The sequence below is a fragment of the Cygnus atratus genome, chromosome 3 (genome assembly GCF_013377495.2).
Source record: "Cygnus atratus isolate AKBS03 ecotype Queensland, Australia chromosome 3, CAtr_DNAZoo_HiC_assembly, whole genome shotgun sequence".
Taxonomy (NCBI): Eukaryota; Metazoa; Chordata; class Aves; order Anseriformes; family Anatidae; genus Cygnus; species Cygnus atratus.
The window spans coordinates 22,134,309-22,153,019 of NC_066364.1; the positions used below are offsets into that span (position 1 = coordinate 22,134,309).

General features: G+C 39.4%; 1 protein-coding gene across 12 annotated transcripts in view; it reads left to right on the plus strand.

Moving 5' to 3' along the window:
• Window positions 1-18,711, plus strand: part of ARHGEF10 (Rho guanine nucleotide exchange factor 10) — a 121,879-nt gene that overhangs the window by 35,037 nt on the left and 68,131 nt on the right. For 7 of the 12 annotated variants that reach the window (XM_035542962.2, XM_035542970.2, XM_035542964.2 and 4 more), the window contains 10 exons: window positions 104-167; window positions 1,279-1,358; window positions 1,731-1,787; window positions 4,611-4,774; window positions 7,846-7,962; window positions 9,165-9,279; window positions 11,254-11,366; window positions 15,336-15,413; window positions 15,643-15,822; window positions 17,123-17,239. In XM_035542962.2, coding sequence (XP_035398855.1) covers window positions 104-167; window positions 1,279-1,358; window positions 1,731-1,787; window positions 4,611-4,774; window positions 7,846-7,962; window positions 9,165-9,279; window positions 11,254-11,366; window positions 15,336-15,413; window positions 15,643-15,822; window positions 17,123-17,239 — 1,085 coding nt within the window. The remainder of the gene's footprint in view (window positions 1-103; window positions 168-1,278; window positions 1,359-1,730; window positions 1,788-4,610; window positions 4,775-7,845; window positions 7,963-9,164; window positions 9,280-11,253; window positions 11,367-15,335; window positions 15,414-15,642; window positions 15,823-17,122; window positions 17,240-18,711) is intronic. The other 5 variants (XM_035542969.2, XM_035542966.2, XM_035542971.2 and 2 more) reach the window with 1 other exon arrangement.

Genomic DNA, 18,711 nt, shown 5'->3' on the forward strand with positions numbered 1-18,711 from the left:
AATATTAGTAAAATCAGCTTCTTATACTAAAGTGTACCATTTGAACCTCACTGACATTATTCCAAGCATTTTATTGATTATATGTTTTTTTTCTACTTCGCAGGTATGCAGTCAGCAACTGAAGAATGTCATTGTAATTCTTTAAACTCAGAGGAACCCCAAAATAGGTGATTGCCAGTTCAGCATGTTTTAATGATCTGTAAAACCTCAATTTCTGAGAAAACTTGCATTTGATAAATCAAATAGTTCATTTTTCATGTCTGATGCTTCCATGTTTTGTTATTTTCATCTTCTTAAATCCATAGCTCTGCTTGTTTACCAAAATCTACACTGATTGAGGTCTAATATGTATAACCATGTGTGACATTTTTGAAGGAATAAGATATAATTTTTGCAGAGTCATAACAACTGCCACAGAGTTGTGGAGATCTTGTAGCCTGCTTCTCTCAGCAGGACCACTGCCAAGATGAGATCAGACCAGCTATGGCATGGTAGCTGTGAAAACCTCCAATGATGGAGATGCAGCAGCTTTCCAATGCAGTGTCTTTCTTGCTGCACTACCCTTTACATATTTTTCTTTTTTCCTTAATATCCAAAGCAAATGTTGCAATATGTTGACCATTCCCCACCTCTAAGTCATCTGATACTGCACACAAAAAAAAAAGTTGGGCTCCATCACCTCTGTAGCTCTGTTTAAGATTGTCATAGCTGCGGCTGGATCACTCTTCTCACCTGGCTAAGTAAGCTCCCTGTCTTCAACCTCTTTCTTGCAGGGAATGAGCTTTGGTCCCAGACCACTTTGGTAGCCCTGTGCTGTACTCCAGTCAATTTCCCCACATCTCTCTAGAAGAGAAGTGTGCCAAAACTGGATGGGCTACTGCAGGTTCAGCCTCACCTGTGGCAGCCAGAGGGAGGATAACAGCCTCCCCCAGCCCAATGGCTGCGTACCTCTTTGTATTTTTACTCTTATTTACAGTGGAAATACTATCTGAGAGTTTTGTGTTCTAGTAAAATGAAAACAAAAACATTTCTTGAGGTTGGAAGGGGAAGTGTTTTCAATTTATTGACTAAAATTGTCAGATAGAATAGATTATTAAATCCTAATTACATACTAAAGCAGTGTTTTTGAGTAACTAGCAACCTAAAAGTGAAAACTGGAAGGCAGTGAGATGTTTTTATTTATTGACTTGGTTTCATGGTTGTTTAAAAGTATTGTCTTGTAGCTTTTAATGAGTTTATGACCTCCCTACCCTCCCCACCCCTTTTTTTCCCCTCAAGTGAAGATAACCAGGTCAAGAGAGAGGATGATGCTCTGGCAAAGTGGGTTGCAGATCCTGCAAACACTGCATGGATGGAAAGTAAGTATCAGTGAGTTCAGAGCTAAACTGTAGAAGAAGGTCAGTTTTAAGTTGTGATAAACAGCGTATGTGATGTGTACACACACGTATGTTTTACGGGAATGTCCATATTCACTTTTATTGTGGTTTTTCAGGCATGTTCTGGAGCCCAGTTGTACCCAGTTAAAAATATTCAGTAGCATAACAAAATGTTGTATTTTAAAACAAAGTTAACATTCACTTTTCCATGATTCTGTGTTTTCCTTTAGAAAGTGATGAACTATTCCATAGCCTCCAAAAAGCACTTCATGGAAAAGGAACCAAAATTCTTTGTTGCTCCTGTTCAGATTTTGGGTGATTGCTCATGTCTTTTTTGTTTTGTTTTTCTTGTAGACCCAGATGAAGTAATTTATGATGATGTACCAAGAGAAAATTCAGACTCTGAACCAGGTTTGAAGTCTTTGTAATACAGACCACGCATATTTTAGTTTAAGTTGAAAGCAATGTCATATGGCCTGTGTGCATGTGTAATGAATAGATACGTTAACTAAGTTCCATGTAAACAGAATTAGCACTCTGACAGTAATCAATAGGTCTTACAAAGTTCAAAATTAAAACTAACTTTTAACACGGTCTTGTCTCAGCAGGTCTCCTACACCACTCTGCCCATAAGCTGAATTCTGCTTTGTTTTATAGATACTGTGGGATATCCCTAAATGGTTGTGTTCTGTATATTAGAAAATTACAGTGGTGGGTGTCGTAGCTGTAGTGACCTAAACAAAGCAAAGTAGGTAGGGAAGGAGTGTTTTAAAGAGTTATCTAGTACAATGCAGCATTATCACAGCTGCACAGAGAACTGCTCTGTTCTTGGAAGTACCCCTTCACATAAAAATACCTGTTAGATGGAAACATGTTCAGCTCACTGAACATCACTTGAAGAGGAGGTTCAGGGCAGCTATTCACCTTTCTGGCTTTGACTCTCCAGAAATGTTTTTTCTTCAGCTTTGGAGTGGTCTAGCTCCTTATTGTGCGACAGTGTTTGGAAGAGGCAGAATAAATCTTAAAGTAGTAGCTGAAGCCTAGATTTTACCTTTACTGGGAAGGAATAGTGGAGTTAGGGGGGTCAAGAAGGCTATTTAAACAAGTTTTTGGTCAGATTTGTTGGGTGGTTTTTGTTCACAGTGTCTGTGCTTAAGGCTTGGTTGCTGCTAACAAACTGTTTGAATGGATCTGCTTATCGGAAACTACATCTACTTGTCATGGATCTCAGGGTACAGGCATTTATTTGATTCTGAAGTTGGCTATAACCATGTTAATGGTTCAAGAAAACACTTGGGACTTCTGGTGTGAAGCACAAAATTGTCTTTAAAGCCTTAACTTACTCATTTCTTGCCCTTAGTGCTATCCAGGCAAGACGTTTCGCAAACTTTATTGCTAACATTCATTTTGTTTATTGTTTCAATGTATTATGTTGCATTTAATGGCATGAATACTTTTAGTACCGGAAGGTCCCATAGTGGACTATGCCACTCTGGGCAGAGATGTCTTTGCGCTGTGATTGCTTGGTCTGGAAGCACATAGACCGAGGCCAGAGGCTGACCTGAGGAGATGTTCGTGTCGTGGATGCTCTGCTGAAGACCTCTGTCAGAATTTTCAGCTTATCCCAGAAACTAATAATTAAAATTTTGACATTCTATTTGTCCCCAGAGTTACTGAAAGTTTCTGAGAAAATAGGTAGCAGGGGAAATTTCATCTTTGTACATTCATGATCTTTATGTTTATTGTTGATATATTTTGACAGGCAGACATTCCTGTTTCAAGAAGAAAAAATATCTGTCTGAGCTCAGTTTACATTAGTATGTAAACACGATACATCCACTAAATCACTGGGTATAGTGTGTCCCAATAATTGCATTGCAAAATTTTGGCCTGTTTAAGTCTTGAATTATTTTGATTTACTATGATCATTCTTTTAAATTATTCATTGTGCTAGTTTACCACTAAAATGTGGTTCTTCAGGCAGTCTATTTTAAAGACAATCTTGATATACATGGAGACAAAAAAACCTTACATTCTTATTATTTCAAATGAGAGGAGATTCTTTCATGGTAATTCAAAATAGTTTAATTAATGCTAATATTGGAAGATTTTTATTGGTCAAAATGTATTTTTTTTTTAAATCATAAAATCCTAGGATCAGCCAGATGTGTAGAATATGTCAGCTTTTCTTTCAAGTATATATTTTTTTCTCAATTTAAGTAAAACTTTAATCTTAAAATAAACGTATGGCTTTTTTTTTACTGAATTTAATGTGAGACAGTTTTAAATGCTAAGTTATAACCTCTTAAGGCAGAACTGTCCATACTTTTCTACTTGTATTAACAAAGGATTCTGCATGTAGGGTGCATGCATGGTTGTTTCCTGAAAAATATTTGGTAATAAAAATTTTCCATTTTGTTTTAAATTACTACATGTCTGTGCCAACTAAAACAGCAGCTGAGGTAATGACGGAAAGCTTAAAGTTAAAAAAAAAAAAAAAAAAAAAAGTTGCCCAAGCAATGTGATTATTTGTAGTATTTTTTTCAGTAACTATTTTGGAAACATTTTTCCAGTGACTTTAATGGGTGGTACTTTGGTCAACCTCTGAAATAATAGCTTCCTAGATCTTGAGAAGGTTAATATTTCAAGCTCTTAGAGTTGATGGACAAGGTAAGACAGGAGAGAATCCTAGTCACAGGAGGAGTGCCAGTATAACTGCAAGAATGATGAGTCATAAAATACCAGAGTTTTGTAATGTATTTCTTGCTACTTTGGTCTGTTCTGCTTGAAATAGTGACATTTTCATTTGATTCTCAGAGTGTTTTAGCTTTTGTTTTTTTGAGCTGATCATGAAAAATTCTTAGCAAGCTTGGAAGTTTACTGCTCAGTGCAGACATCTTCACAGCTACAGTTTGAGCTTCCATTGAATTTCTTCTAAAAAATATTGTGACATTTGGACAGAACAGCGTAATTTGAGCATGGCATGTTTCTAAAGGTATCGTGGTATGTACCCAGAACACCAGTCATGTGTCCTGTTCTAGTAATCTGTTACAACATATTGCCAACAAATTGCCATTTTGGATGTTTTGAATTTGGGTTGCTTTAAACATGTTAAAAAGCGTGCATACAAAAGTCTGCATAATTCCTTATGGTACATCTGGACAAGGTTTTTGTTGTTTAAAACAAAAAGGTATTTCAATGTAGCTTTCTTTTACTTTGGTTTAATTCTTACAGAAGAAATGATTTATGATGATGTTGAAAATGGTGATGATGGTGGAAACAGCTCGCTGGAATATGGGTGGAGTTCAAGTGAGTTTGAAAGCTATGAAGAACAAAGTGATTCTGAGTGTAAGAATGGAATGCCCAGCTCCTTTTTGCGAGGCAACCACAAAAGACATGTATGTATCCTGCAGTGCTGCTGTCATTGAGGTTATCCTGATTTTCAACACCTGCCTTTCTCACCTGTATTTCCCTTCTTCTCAATCCACTTTCAAATACCAACATCTTTTTAAAGGAGACAGAAATCTGTCTCCTTTAAAGAGACTGTCTTTAAAAATAGGATGAATTTTCTTTGTGGGCAGTTCCTCACAGTTTCTGTTTTGCAGCTACTGTATTAGTGTAAGTGGTAAACGTGTATGGAAAATAATGTGAAGAAGAAATGGGATAAGCTTGACAAAACTTGAAGTTTTGGGATCCTTTGGGCACTCAAAAGTCATAAAACTGTGGTAGTGTTCCCTGCCTTTTTGTCTTAGGTCACTTTGGTTCTGTCTTCATTCACTTTGGTTGTTTGAAGGTGTGAAAATATTTTTGTGTGTGTGTGAAAGAGAAGTTTGTACCGTTTATTAAGGAGAGAAGAAAGGTGGTGTGGTTAAAATGCTGTGTCTGTGACATCTCTGGTCCATGCCACAGGAGCCAGGAAGACACTGACAACATGGGTATGTGCCCTCCCTGCATCTTTTAGACTGCATGTTGGGAGGAGACCCGGACTCCTGTGCTGTCTCCTTCAGCTACCCTCCTTTTGCCCTCATGCCCTTTCTGTGAGAAGAAAGTCTTGTGTGGGAGCTGGGGCAGCCGTCCCGCTGCCAGTTCCCTGCTCTGAGGGCTTGGAGGATGCAGGCACGGTGCAGAGACTGGGCACAGCTTGTTTGAGAAGGGGGACGGGGTTTGGTGCCTGGAATCACTGCAAAAACCTCAGGGCTTCCTGGGCACGTGCTAAGCAGTAAGAGATGCTATAAGCTACTTTGTAATTGAGTATAGTCAGCATGCAAAATGCTCCAGTGGCAGTAGGGTGTAGGGAGGCTGCCATGGCTGGGGTAGCACAGCAGTAGGAAGAGGAAAAACCAAAGGCTGGGGACTGAACCTGCCCATTCTGCTTGTTTTCTCATTAACGTAGGTGTGCTTGCTTTCTTTAGCTGCCTTCTGCTTTTGGCTCTGCATATTTTTTATCCTGATTTAAATACTACTACTACCACCTCATTTTACACCGTTCTTCCAGGGACTGCGGCCCCACGTACACTTGCACTTTCAAAAAGAAAATGTACAAGAACATTAGGGAACTTGCTCAGCACTTGTTCTTCCATGGCACCCTTATTTTGATTTTGCAGGCTTCTTATCTTAATGAAAACAAAAGCCTCACTGTCTTTGTCTCCCTTCAGTACCCCTTACCTGCTTTCCCCTGACCTCCATCCTTGCTGCGTGCCCTTTGGAAATCAGGGAGTGAGCAATTAGCTGGAAAACTTGATCCCACTCAAATCAGCACTTTGTAAGCTGAGTGCTGATGTTGTGCGTTTCAGTGTGGTTTTTTTTTTTTTGGTTTTGTTTTTTGACCTGACTAGAAAGAACAAGTTTAAACTATTGCAGCAGTTTCTTTCTGGGGAGGTGTTGGACTAGCCTGAAGAAAACTGAGTTTGGTTTTTGAATACCTTTGGAAGAGACTGAGAATTACTTTGCACTTGAGCTTGTAAGTCTTAGCATGGCTTTTGGTTTGTTCTTCTGAGGATAGGGGTGAGGAGCCTAGGAATAAATTTGCTGGTGGATGGAGAAGTTGGAGAGACCACCCACACCTGTATGGGTTTACTGAGAGCTGGAGAAGTCAGGAAGCTAGAGAAGGGGTTTGGAGGAGGATGAGGAAAGACTGAAACTTTAGGATTGTTAAGATAAACAACCAAGCCCTTGCATCAGCATTTCAGTATAGGCAGAAACCACTCCCCTTTATACCTGTTACCTGTATCCATTCCTTTGACTAACTCTCACTTCTCCTCAGGTCTTGTGATGGATGTTAGCAGTGTTTTCCCAGCATGTCTCCTTGTAAAGTCTTTTAGAGCCTGTGAGGGACTTGTCTTATTATTTTTTTCTGTTGGTTGAAAAGCATGGGAAGGTTGGAGGCATGATTTTAATTGTAAGTGGTGGTATGACTTCCCTCAAAGTCACTTTTATTATAAGTTTTGAATTGTTATCTTAAATTTTATTTTTTAAGAATAGAAAATGTTTGTGCTATCAAATATTTCTCAGCTGTGAACTAGATGCTGTTCTTAATTACACTGCTGTAATGCCAGAATCATTGTGTTGGAGGTAATTGCATCCTGACCCAGCCTAGCAGAGCTAAATGCTGGACCTGCCCCTTTGTTTTCAGCTCAGCCGGCCTTCTCTTTCCTGATGCTTTGATTGTTTGCCAGATAATTCTGTTGACATCAAGCTGAGGGTTTTTCCATTAGGCTTCTTTTCTGTTATAAGGCACACAAAACATTTATTTTTTTCTGATTGAATTTTTGCTGCTTTTATCTTGCTTTCTCAAAATGTTTAGTGAGGATTAATTAGTACTCCAGGGTATTTCTCCGTGAGAACTTCCTTACCTTGCAAGTGCTTGTACTCATGTACAAGGTGCTTATGCCTTCAGTCATTCAATGAGGCTGTGACAAAGCAAAGATGCATGCTTCCCAACTCCCACGCATGTGGGAACTACAAGCCTGTGCATCCTTCCTTCTTATTTTCTCCTTACCCAACTTGCTAGTACAGTAGATCTCCATTTTCTCAGGTGCCACCAACTTCTGCAGCTCCTTCAGCCCTTGAGAATTCCTCTGATTTGCTGTTTTGAGAGAGCCAGAAATGTACTGGCAAGGGGTGCTCCTCTGAATGATGAGCTTGAAACTGATGTGTTGTTTCCAAATGGTTTGCAAGAGATGTGCACGGTGTAAATAATATGCAGTTAGCTTAGACTAAGTGACTTTGTCCCTCTCTTTACATAGTTGCCAGCACAGCGCAAAGGTGCCTGGCCGACTTTTGGTAAGTCCAGCGATCTGCAGCAGTAACGGTCCACTCGTCGGGCTGGAGCTTCCCTGAACGAACGTTTTCTCAGTTATCTGTGTGTCAGGAGGCAGACTGGGCAACATGCATGATGTATTTGAGTACTTTAGCATAACATTTGCACTACAGGCTTTTTGAAAAGATTGTGTCTTTTTATGCACTGTAGCTTTCTCATGACCTAACGCGTTTAAAGGAGCATTATGAAAAAAAGATGAAAGATTTGATGGCAAACACTGTGGGAGCAGTAGAGATTCAGCAACTAAAGCAAAAACATGAGCTGAAGGTAGTGTAGTTAATTTTTGTAATTAGCTATTTTTAAATGATTGCTTTTCCATCACAGACAATATTGTCTTTTAATAATAGCTTGAAAAAGTGGACAATAATTTGTTTAAAATAGTTCTAAATGTGCTGGATTGCTATGTAGTTTGTCTTAAAAGTGCTTTGTCAAGGACTTTTTCTCATGTTTATTTGTCGATTGTAACAGTTTCAGAAGATCAGGTAGGGCATTGGCCTGCCCTTATCCCAGAGTCTGAGTGAGGAGTGAGCCCTGGTGCCTTTGTGAAACCCCAGTGAGCTCCACAGGGCGAGCATGACCCTGGCGCTCTGTCCATGTCGGATCAAATTGTAGGACAGAGAATCTCGCTGCTGGCCATTCTGAATGGAGCCAGCATGAAAAGGCTGTTTTTTTGCTAAAAACTTGAGCTCAGACAGAAAAAAACTGCCTGAGTGCAGCAAGACAGCTTTGTTTGTATTCTAGTGCAGCTGATGATGTCAGCACGGTTCTGGCAGTAGTGGGTTTTTATATATATATTTTTTTCTTTTTTGCCTTGGCAGCATTTAGGAAAGGAAGGGTACAAAGCAGTTTTTAATGAACATTTCCTAGCAAAGCAGCACTACTTTTTGTCATTAAACTTTTTTTGCTGTAGTATTGTACTACAAAATATATTTAATTAGATCAACTTACTGATTTCTTCAATTACTGAAATTATTAGTTGTAACATTTTCTGCAAAACACAGTGTTTATTCAAGAATATAGTTAATACAGAACCGAATTTTTAGGTCAGAAATACTTTGGCAGAGTTAGTAGAAGATGAATAAGAACCCTTACCATTAATGATAAGTTTTTAGTGTTTATTCGTTATATATTGTAAAGTCAAGCTTTTGAGACTATTTTAAGTTCAGATGTTTGAAGCAGAAGGGTTCTTAAAGCATTCCTGTTATTTTGGTTGTGCGTATGAGGTTGTCAGAAAGTGAGACCCTTTCTCAAGGTTTGATTTGATTAGGAAGTACAGATGCTGAGATCTGTGGTTTGATGGATTTGTGTACTTACTATAGCTATTTCTTTGACTTTGGGCTGTATTTATAGCCTAAACCACTTGACAGCATTCTTTTAAAATATATTTGGATCAAAAGCATACTGCATGTTATGCTCAAGTCAGTTGCTATTATTCGCTGAACATGTAGACTGTATTTTTTATCTTACAGATGCAAAAGCTCATGAGAGCTGCTAGAGAAGGTACCAAAGATGGACTTGAGAAAACAAAAGCAGCTGTGAAAAAGGGTCGTTCTTTCATTAGAACTAAGTCTTTTATTTCCCAAGGTATGTATGTGTCGGTTATACTGTGCTAATGTTGTTTTTTTCTAGTCATTTCTGACAAAGGAAACAAATGGCCTAGCAGTTTCTTGTACTAGGAGCTGAGTACTGGCTGCATCAAATCATAGAATCACAGAATGGTTTGGGTTGGAAGGGACCTTGAAGATCACCTAGTTCCAACCCCCCTGCCATGAGCAGGGATGCCACCCACTAGGTCAGGTTGCCAAATCAGCTCTGTCAGCAATAGTGTAACATTCAGTTCAGATCACAGTACGGTCATGCATCTTGAGTAGTTTTATGTTTGGGGTGCAGGCCCCAGTGACCTAAGGAACCTGAGGACAACACAGAAGGGTCCACTTAAAAAATAACAGTGTCATAGATGCTAGGTGGATACTGGTATATGGGGATTATAGAAATCATGTTAAGGTACTAAGCCTCTCCACTTCGCTACATCTAATAACTGCTGAGTGTCTGTTAGTAAGAAATGCTGCTGTTATGACCTGGATTTCAGTGGAGTGATAGCTGACTATTTACAATGTCTATAACGACCAAAAAGGATAACAAAAACTCTGTGCCTGAGAGTGGAAGCAGGGAAAGAGTCTTCTGCTTTATCAGTTTGCTGATTTCTAGCAAAAGCTGAGTTTTGAGTTGGGAACTGTCACAACAGAAGAGGCTCTAAAAGAAGAAAGCTAGAAGTATTTATGTTCTTCTAATTTAAAACAGACATCAGTCCTGTGTCATGACCCTCAGTAGCCACAGTCCACAGCTACTTTTTGCATGTGGTAGTGACTGTACACAAATTTATTCTCCAGGATAAGTCTGAGAGGTAGTCTGTTTTTCTGCTCAAGTTTCTGCCCAGCTAATTAAACGGTTGTAACTTCAGAGCTTTTAAAACTACAGTTTTAAGAAGCCAAAACCGCAAGACTGGAACAAGATGTTTTTAGCAAGTGAGCTAACATAAAGCTGCATCCTATCTGTAAGGACTAGTGCACATCTCATTATGGCCTCTAATAACTGGTTCTAAATTTAGATGAGTCACAGCCATAAAATAGAAGACTATTTGCAGAAGCTTTAATGATCAAAAATGTATCCTCACCCTCTTGCTGTTACACAGGAGAAAATCATCTTCGTTAGTGTTACAATGGACCCAGTACTCCTCCTTAACGTTTCTAGAGGTTAGGTAGCAGATGCAGGATATCTGTGGAAGATTTAATCCTCTAGCCACTTACCAAATCAGCAGGGAGCATGTGACAAATTTGTTGATTAATCTCATTAATTCCTCTAGCCAACAAAACTGCTTCCCTTAATTCTCTTTGTGTTCTAAGCCACAGTTTCTCACACAGTTCCTTCTCTCTCCTCTGCTGGTGTCTGGCTGTTTTGCTGGCTGTGTACTGCCACCTATCACTGCACTTTGGTGGTGCTTTTCAAATGAAATTAGTGGCATTGAGAAGTCCATAGGGACCAATGGAGAATTCCTTATTCTCATTTCTTTTGAAGGCCAATATTTTGATATGTTTGGCTACTGTTTTTAGTTCAGTTAATAGAAAGTTGTATGAATTTTCTGGCACTGAGTCATGTTATGTCTGTGTTTAATTTCATCCCAAAGGTTATTTGTTTTAAAACTGCAGGCCCTGGAGTTGCAGAGCTTTAACCCTAGTTGTCATGTCCTGCAATCTGGACAGCTCTGTGCTCCTAGCTGTAAAGAGGAAGGAGAAATCATGCAAAAGATGCATAGGATCTCCTGCTGTGTGGATTTTAGGACTTTGAGATAGCTTTTGAAATATGCTCTGTATTAGAGCGCCTATCAGTGCTGGTATTTTTTGTGATTTCACAGGTAATACAGAAATGCTGAGAAAATTACATTTGTACAGTAAGTGAAAATAAGGCTATGTTGTAAATACTATTCTTGGGTAAAAGTATCTTTGTCTTTCAATCTCTATGTTGTAAAAGCTGACGTTTTGGTTATTCAACTATTTGTAGATCATAGATCGTCATGTCTGGAAGAAGAAGAGCTAAATTTATTTATTGATGTGGACTGTATGCATGCAGAAGCAATCATGACCCCTATGCCCGAAGGATTATCTCAGCAGCAGGTAATAGGCTTTTCAAAACCTGGTCTTTTACCTCTTTTTTTGCTCCCCCTTCTTTGCATCAGTGGCTCTCAGGTGCCTTCCTCTTCAAACATTCTGGCATATAATATAATATAAACTAAAGGGAGATTAAATTCAGACCTGAATAAGTAGTTTTTTGAAAATTGGTGAGTGTGTGTGAATTGTATCAATCCAGAATTCAGCCAGAGATACAAAATGTTTTGCATTATAAAATTAGGAACTACAGTAATTACTTCATTTTACTGCCTAAACACTTAAAGCTGAATGTGATGGTTTGGAATAAAAAATAAGAGTTTAAGCATTTTTGCTGAGTCAGAACACATTGCTGGTACTCTAGGAGTTCTCTTTTAAATGCAGAGAATATTCTGCGTGCTCTCTTCATCTTAAGATTTCTCCTGATCTAAAAATCTTGTCCACAATAAAGTCAAGTCTACAGAACAGTATAGTTTGCTGTTCACCACCTCATTTTCTATGGTCACTGTGGAAACCACGTCAGAAGACACTGAAATCAGCATAGGTTTGAATTTTTGGCTGAAAATAAATCCTGTGGGTTCGTGTTACTGTATTGTTGTGACAGTTTAATAACTGTGTGAGAGTTGTTAGTATCTTGTGGTGTGAAGTCATGAGTTGGTCAGTACCTTAAAAAAATGAGTGGCAAGGCTAAGGGTATTCTTGAAAAATAAGTTAAGGAGCAGTTGAAGAGTGGTACAGGCATTTGTTTTGCTTGGTGAGTTCCGTTTTTCTAATGTGTTTAGCACAATGTAGTGCTAGATCTTGTAACGATACAACTAGCAAATGTATTATATTACTGTAACATCCCAGCATCAATGAAAGCTGTATTTTCTTTCTTTCCAAATACGGTTTTGAGTGTTTCACTGTTTTTTTCTGTAGGTAATTAAAAATGGTTGTATTTTCTTCAGGAAAGATAGAGAGCTCTTAATTTGGAGTAAGCTGCTAACTGCTGTGTAGATCATGATATATATTGTGTATCTGCCCATGAAGAGCAGCCCAGCTGAGCAGGGACGGTGTTAGGAAAGCCAAAGCTCATCTGGAGCTTGAGAGATGTGAAGGACAGCAAGAAAGGTTCCTTATATGTACACTGACAGCAAAAGGAAGGCTGATATAAATATGGGTCTTCTGCCTGATGGGACAGGGGACCCTAGTGACAAAGCATACTGAGAAGACTGAGGAAGTCAGTGCCACCTTTGCCTCAGCTCTTACTGGTAAGGTTTTTCTTCAGGCCTTTGAAGCCCCCAAGCCTAGAGGCAGCTTGTGTTAGGGTGAAGCATTACCTGCAGTGGAAGAATCATAGAATATCCCGAGTTGGAAGGGACCCATAAGGATCATCAAGTCCAACTCCTGGCACCGCACAGGTCTGCCCAAAAGTTTAGACCATGTGACTAAGTGCACAGTCCAATCGCTTCTTAAATTCAGACAGGCTTGGTGCAGTGACTACGTCACTGGGGGGTCTGTTCCAGTGTGTGACCACCTTCTCGGTGAAGAACCTCTTCCTGATGTCCAGCCTAAACTTCCCCTGCCTCAGCTTAACACCATTCCCGTGGGTCCTATTACTGGTGATAACGGAGAATAGGTCACCTGCCTCTCTACTCCCCCTCGCGAGGAAGTTGTAGAAGATACAGTTAAGGTGTACTTCGGCTGGATGGACGTGTACCTGTCCGTGAAACTGGGTGATGTATGTTTAGTGGTTCTGAAGGTATGGCCTTGATCATGTAAGATCACAGTGACTCAAAAAATTTAGTTATCACACTCATCCTCAAGAAGGAGGGCCTGGGAAACTAGGGTCTGGCTGGCCTTATCATCGTCCCTGGGAGGTTACGGAGCAAATCCTCCTAGTAGCTATTTCTGAGTTTGTGAGGGACAGAAGGATGATTGGGAACAGGCTTCAGGAAGTCCATTTGTGCCTGACCAGCCGTGGTTCCTTTGGGATGGCTAGCTTGTGGATGGGGAAAATGGAGGGTGTCATTCCACTTTTGCTTTAGCAGTGCCTTCAGCACAATCTCCAGAAGTATCCTTGTAGCTGTATGTGTAATATAATTCATATAGGCAGACTATAAATTGAGTGGAAAGCAGGTTGAAACACCCTGCTCAGAGGGGTGTAATCAGTGGTGCAAAGTCCAGGAAGTGGCCGGTGTTAGTGGTGTCCCTCCCTCAGGAGGCGATGCAGGGCCAGTGCTGCTTAATGTCTTTATCAGCGGTCTGGGTACCAGCTGCAGTGCTCCCATCAGCATGTCTGCAGGAGAAACCAAATTGATGCAGGCAGCATGTACAATGCTGGAAGGTAGGGCTGCTCTTCTGGGTGACCGTGATGGGCCGAGGAGCTGGGCTGACAGCAAGCTGCAGTGGTTCAACAAAGGCAAACACAAGTCCTGGCCTTTGGGCAGAGTATCCCTGTGCCACACACAGCACAGGCAGGGGACAGGAGGCTACACAGCAGCCCTGGGGGTCCCAGTTGGACTGGGAAGCCCCTTCCAACCTGAATTACTCTGCAGTGAGTTGCCTTTATGGATGTTCTTGCTTTAAACAGTAGGTGGCATGGTAGCTATTGTTTAAAAGCAAGCTCCTGTTTAAATACTATGTCCTGCTTTGGGTCTCAATCACGTTAGCTTTTGTGTCATTTTAAGACTGTGACTCGAATTCATATTTTAAGTTGTTTATGTTTATATGCTATTTTTACTAGCAAAAATGCTAATATAAATGTAAGACTTCAGTGCAAGCCTACTGTAAGTTATATATATCATGATGAACAATAGGCGCTGTTAAACATTTATTTTCTGTATTGTACAGCCTGAAAAAAAACATAATTCAAAGATATTTATTCTTTTCAAAAGGGTGAACTGTGACTAAGAGTAGCGATAGTATCTTTTATTAGAGCAGCCAATACGTTACACCCAATAAAAAACTTAAATCTAGTCTAAGCACAAATTAGACGCAACGAATTTTACCATTTATGTCTTTAAGCAAGGCCTCAGATAATTTTGAAGTCTTCCTTTGAAATGCCAGAACTTGAAAGAAAATCCTTACATGACCTACACATAATTTAATAATATGAAATACAAGTGTGAAGAATTAAAGGCAGCTGTGGAGAAGAAAGCAGGAGGCCGTGGGGTACAGAAGCAGAGGAGTTTCAAGAGAAGCAAGTCTGAGATGTGAATTTCATGGTCTTTTAGGCTAGCTTAAAGTAGTAAAAGAAGCAGTTTTGCCTTTCCTTGTACTTCTGGGGAAGTGGCGTGTTCCTGCCTTCCTACCGTCTTCTCCCTCAAGCAGAACACCCCTTTTGAAAGTTGGATTAGGAAGTGGATTTGGGTGAAGACAAATCCTTAAAAATAGCAAGAAATATAATCCACAGCAGTTGGAAGTTTTACTTTTAAATGAGATCAATTTCTTTGTCCTTCCTCTCGTGTTACCTGCACATGTATACAGTATGTTTCAGCTAAATAACAGAATTAGGGAGTGAAGAAGGATATATGATGAATAGCCTGGAGTTTGTAAACACGAAATATGATAGTATTTCCTGAAACTTTCAATTCTGTTGATTGGTATAAATATAGATAAGGTTTTCACTTACGCATATTAATATCCGCCCCTCCCCCCCCCCCAAAAAAAAAAAATCCCAACTAAGATAATTTCTCATAATGAATAAATTGATATATCAAAAAATAAAAGATGTTTCAAAATTAGAGCTTGAAATTGGAACAATCAGCAAAGATTATATAGGCTTACAGTAACTGTTGTTGTCTTAAACTTACTATTACCCTAAAATTATTTTTAATGACTCTTGAAGAGGTACAGTGTTTATTTTATGGCAGTGCCAGTATTTAAATTGCTTTGTGTTTCTTGCTTTTTATCAATGTGAGATTTTTACCATGAGCATTCCCAGTTATGATGAACGTGTTACCTGATCAGTTTCAAGGAAAACTTTTTCTTCAACAGGTTGTGAGAAGATATATTTTGGGCTCTGTAGTTGATAGTGAGAAGAATTATGTGGATGCTCTGAAAAGAATTTTGGAGGTACTGCAATGACTTTTGCTTTCTATTGCTTGGAAATTCGAAAATTAATCAAATTCTTAAAGAATCTGTAGCGTGACTCACAGGTTCTGCTGCAGATGCTTTATGCCAAATGTTCAGAGAGATTTTGTGCGTATGTGCGGTTATGTAATTTGTTTGTTTTTTTTTCCTATGTATACAAGACCCCATTTAAGGCGATTTTAATATATTTATGTATCTTTTTTTTCCACAGCAATATGAGAAGCCCCTGTCAGAAATGGAACCAAAATTACTGAGTGAAAGAAAACTCAAAATGGTCTTTTACCGTATTAAGGAAATTCTTCAGTGCCATTCAATGTTTCAAATAGCACTGGCGAGTCGTGTATCTGAATGGGATTCTGTTGAAATGATTGGCGATGTCTTTGTTGCTTCAGTAAGCAAATGCATCGGAACAGATAATCTATTTTTATTTTAGAATTGTTATTCAGTCTCCGTATCTTTCTGTTTAACTTGACCATTTTATTCCCATGTTCTCCAATGCCTGCAGCAACTGTCTGAGTATGTGTGTACCACCCTGGTAAGGAAGCTGACACCAACAGGTGTCTTCAGCTTGGTTAGCAGATGAGAAAGCATTGTGGCCAAAATTTTCAGGCCTTGATCAAGCTTTGAGATACTTAAGTAAGCAGTTTCTTTTTCAGATGAGATAGATTCAAAAACTCACCATAATTAAGATGAGATTGAAGCTCAATTTCTCTTAAAAAGCAGGTAGTTTATGTATGTGGGACTTTGCATATTTATTGAGAATAGAAAAAACAAACAAACACAGTACTTGATGTCCTGAATTCCTGAGTTTGAACTCAGCCTGCAGCAACCAAAAAGAGTATTTGTAAATCCCTTAGTGAACGTTCATGCAGTGAAGAACTGAACTAGCCACTGGCTTGAATTAGAGGAAACAAAAAGTTGCCACGGTTGATAGAAAGACGTTATTCCCACAGCAGGTGTGTGGATGGAAAAGGCTGCCTACCTGCTGGTTTGAGTGTTTTGCTTTGTTGCTACCCAACTGCTGGAAACTACCGCCCTTTCATTTCAGCTGAAAGAGAGCAGGGATGTGCAGTTCTGAGTGCTTTGACCCCATTTCAGTAAAAATGCAATATTTACTAAAGATTCTTTCTTTAAACCAGATGTGTCTTGCTTTGACTGAAGCAAGTTGGGGCGTACTTACTAGACGAGCTCTGCAGAGTCTTGACTTAGGAGGCAATGGGCAGTGATCTTGCCCTTCATGTGGCTGTTTGCAGGCTACAAAACCTGCTTTCTTGCTAAACATCAAGCTAAAGATGGGGTGTGTAGGCTTTGGGACTTGACTTGTTCATTGAATCTGGAAGATAGGCAACAGTGCATTACCACTGTGAGGTGGTCATGGGATTCCTCCAGCTGCTTTGAATCTCAGTGGAGGCCTCTTGATTACCCAGAGTCCCCAGGCTTTGCCCTAGGATTGTAGCCAAGGTGAAGCTATTTCTGTAAATCTACATTTTATAATTTATAGCTGCTACATCTCCAGATCTCCAACCTGCGTTTTACAGAAAAGTTACTTCGGGTATCATCAGTATTTCTGTAGGTCCAGCACTAGGCCAAGCAAAAGCCTTTAGCTCCTAACAAAGTGAGTCAGGGCTGTAAATAATACTGTCAGGCATCCTTTGTGCTTATAGTTATGGTCTACCTTTTTATGTTTTTAGTTTTCCAAATCTATGGTATTAGATGCGTACAGTGAATATGTGAACAACTTCAGTACAGCAGTGGGGATTCTTAAGAAAACATGTGCCACCAAACCTGCCTTTCTGGATTTCTTAAAGGTGAGTTCACTCAAGCTTAAAACAGCTGGATATGTGATATGAACGAGACTGTATAAATTACAAGGGGGAAATTAGACTATAATACTGTATATTGTGTGACTTTTTATGGACTTTGATTTTATGGCTTAGGCATATGAAGTCTACAGAGAATTCACTTTCACTCCTTTGAGAATAACTTGATTTTAGATCCTGAATATGTTTGGAAGTGTTGTTCAGATCAGTTTATTGGTGTTTGCATCACTGTACTTGGCAAAACATTGGGATTCTTTCTTATCACGTGAGCTTCAAATAATAGTTCACCATCTGAGTCCTCGTATTGGGGATTTATTTTATTTCTAACCTCTTTATTCTGTTGTGCAGAGTCATATAGCTATACTTCCATTCCACAATAATTTCCTATTTTTTTTATATATATATATATATATATTTACAATTTGGGGATAAAATTGTCATTTTTTGTGCAGAATGTTTACTGCCCTGATCAATGTGATAATGTGCATCGTGAGCCTGGCACATGCAGTGGAACTGCTGGGAAGCCTTAGGGGTGATGCCCTACAGAGGGTATGCAAAATCTATTGCAAAGCTTTTAGGCTGCTAAGAGCCTGGAAGCTCAGTTTGTCCCATTTTCCTGAGAGTCTTGGATTGAGTTGTGCCTCTCAGAGCTGTCACTCTGCCAGGTCTGCCACAGTGGGCCATCAAACGCTGAAGTTGGGTGCCCTCGGCAAAATAAACAGTGAAGCTCTTAGCTTGCCTAGAGGATTGGGAAGGGGGTGGCGGGGGGAGCTGATTCCTAATCTATCTTCAGATCTTAAAATTAATTCAAAGCATTCTGGAGGTATGGCAGCAGCAGTACACAGGATTATATTCCGGAAGCCTTAGGCACCACCAAGATGAAGCTCTATAAGGTTACTTCTCACACAGGTAAAAGCCCATTGTTCCAGCAGTGGCATTGTTTACACTCTTGTCAATCCTTGTCAGTACCAGCTCTGGTGCTGCTCCCATGTAGGGAGTCGCAGTTGACCTCTTAGGACAGAGTAAATTTATGTACCTTCTTTTTTTTTTTCTCTTTTGTCCAACTGCAACTAACAGACTTCATGCAAGAATTTTCTCTACCAGTGGTTGGGCAAAAAAGTGTTTGTGGAAATGTAAGCACTACACAAGTTTTATATTGTTTGCTTGGTTTTTAATATGGAGTGTTTCTTCTGTACTTCTTTTTTTGAATCTTCTGTGATTCTGATCAAAATATTCAAAAAGTTGAAATATATTAGACAAACGGGGCTTCTGCATGTGCAAATGAAATTTGTCTGTTCTTATCCCCCACTCCTGAAAACCAAAGTAATGGATTCTGATATTTTTCTTTCCAAGCATAAATCAATGATCTTTTCCCTAGTTTCTTCTAACAAAGAAAATGAAAGTCTCTTTTTCTTTCCACAATACTGAGATAACGATGTTTTCTTCAGATTTCCTCTTAA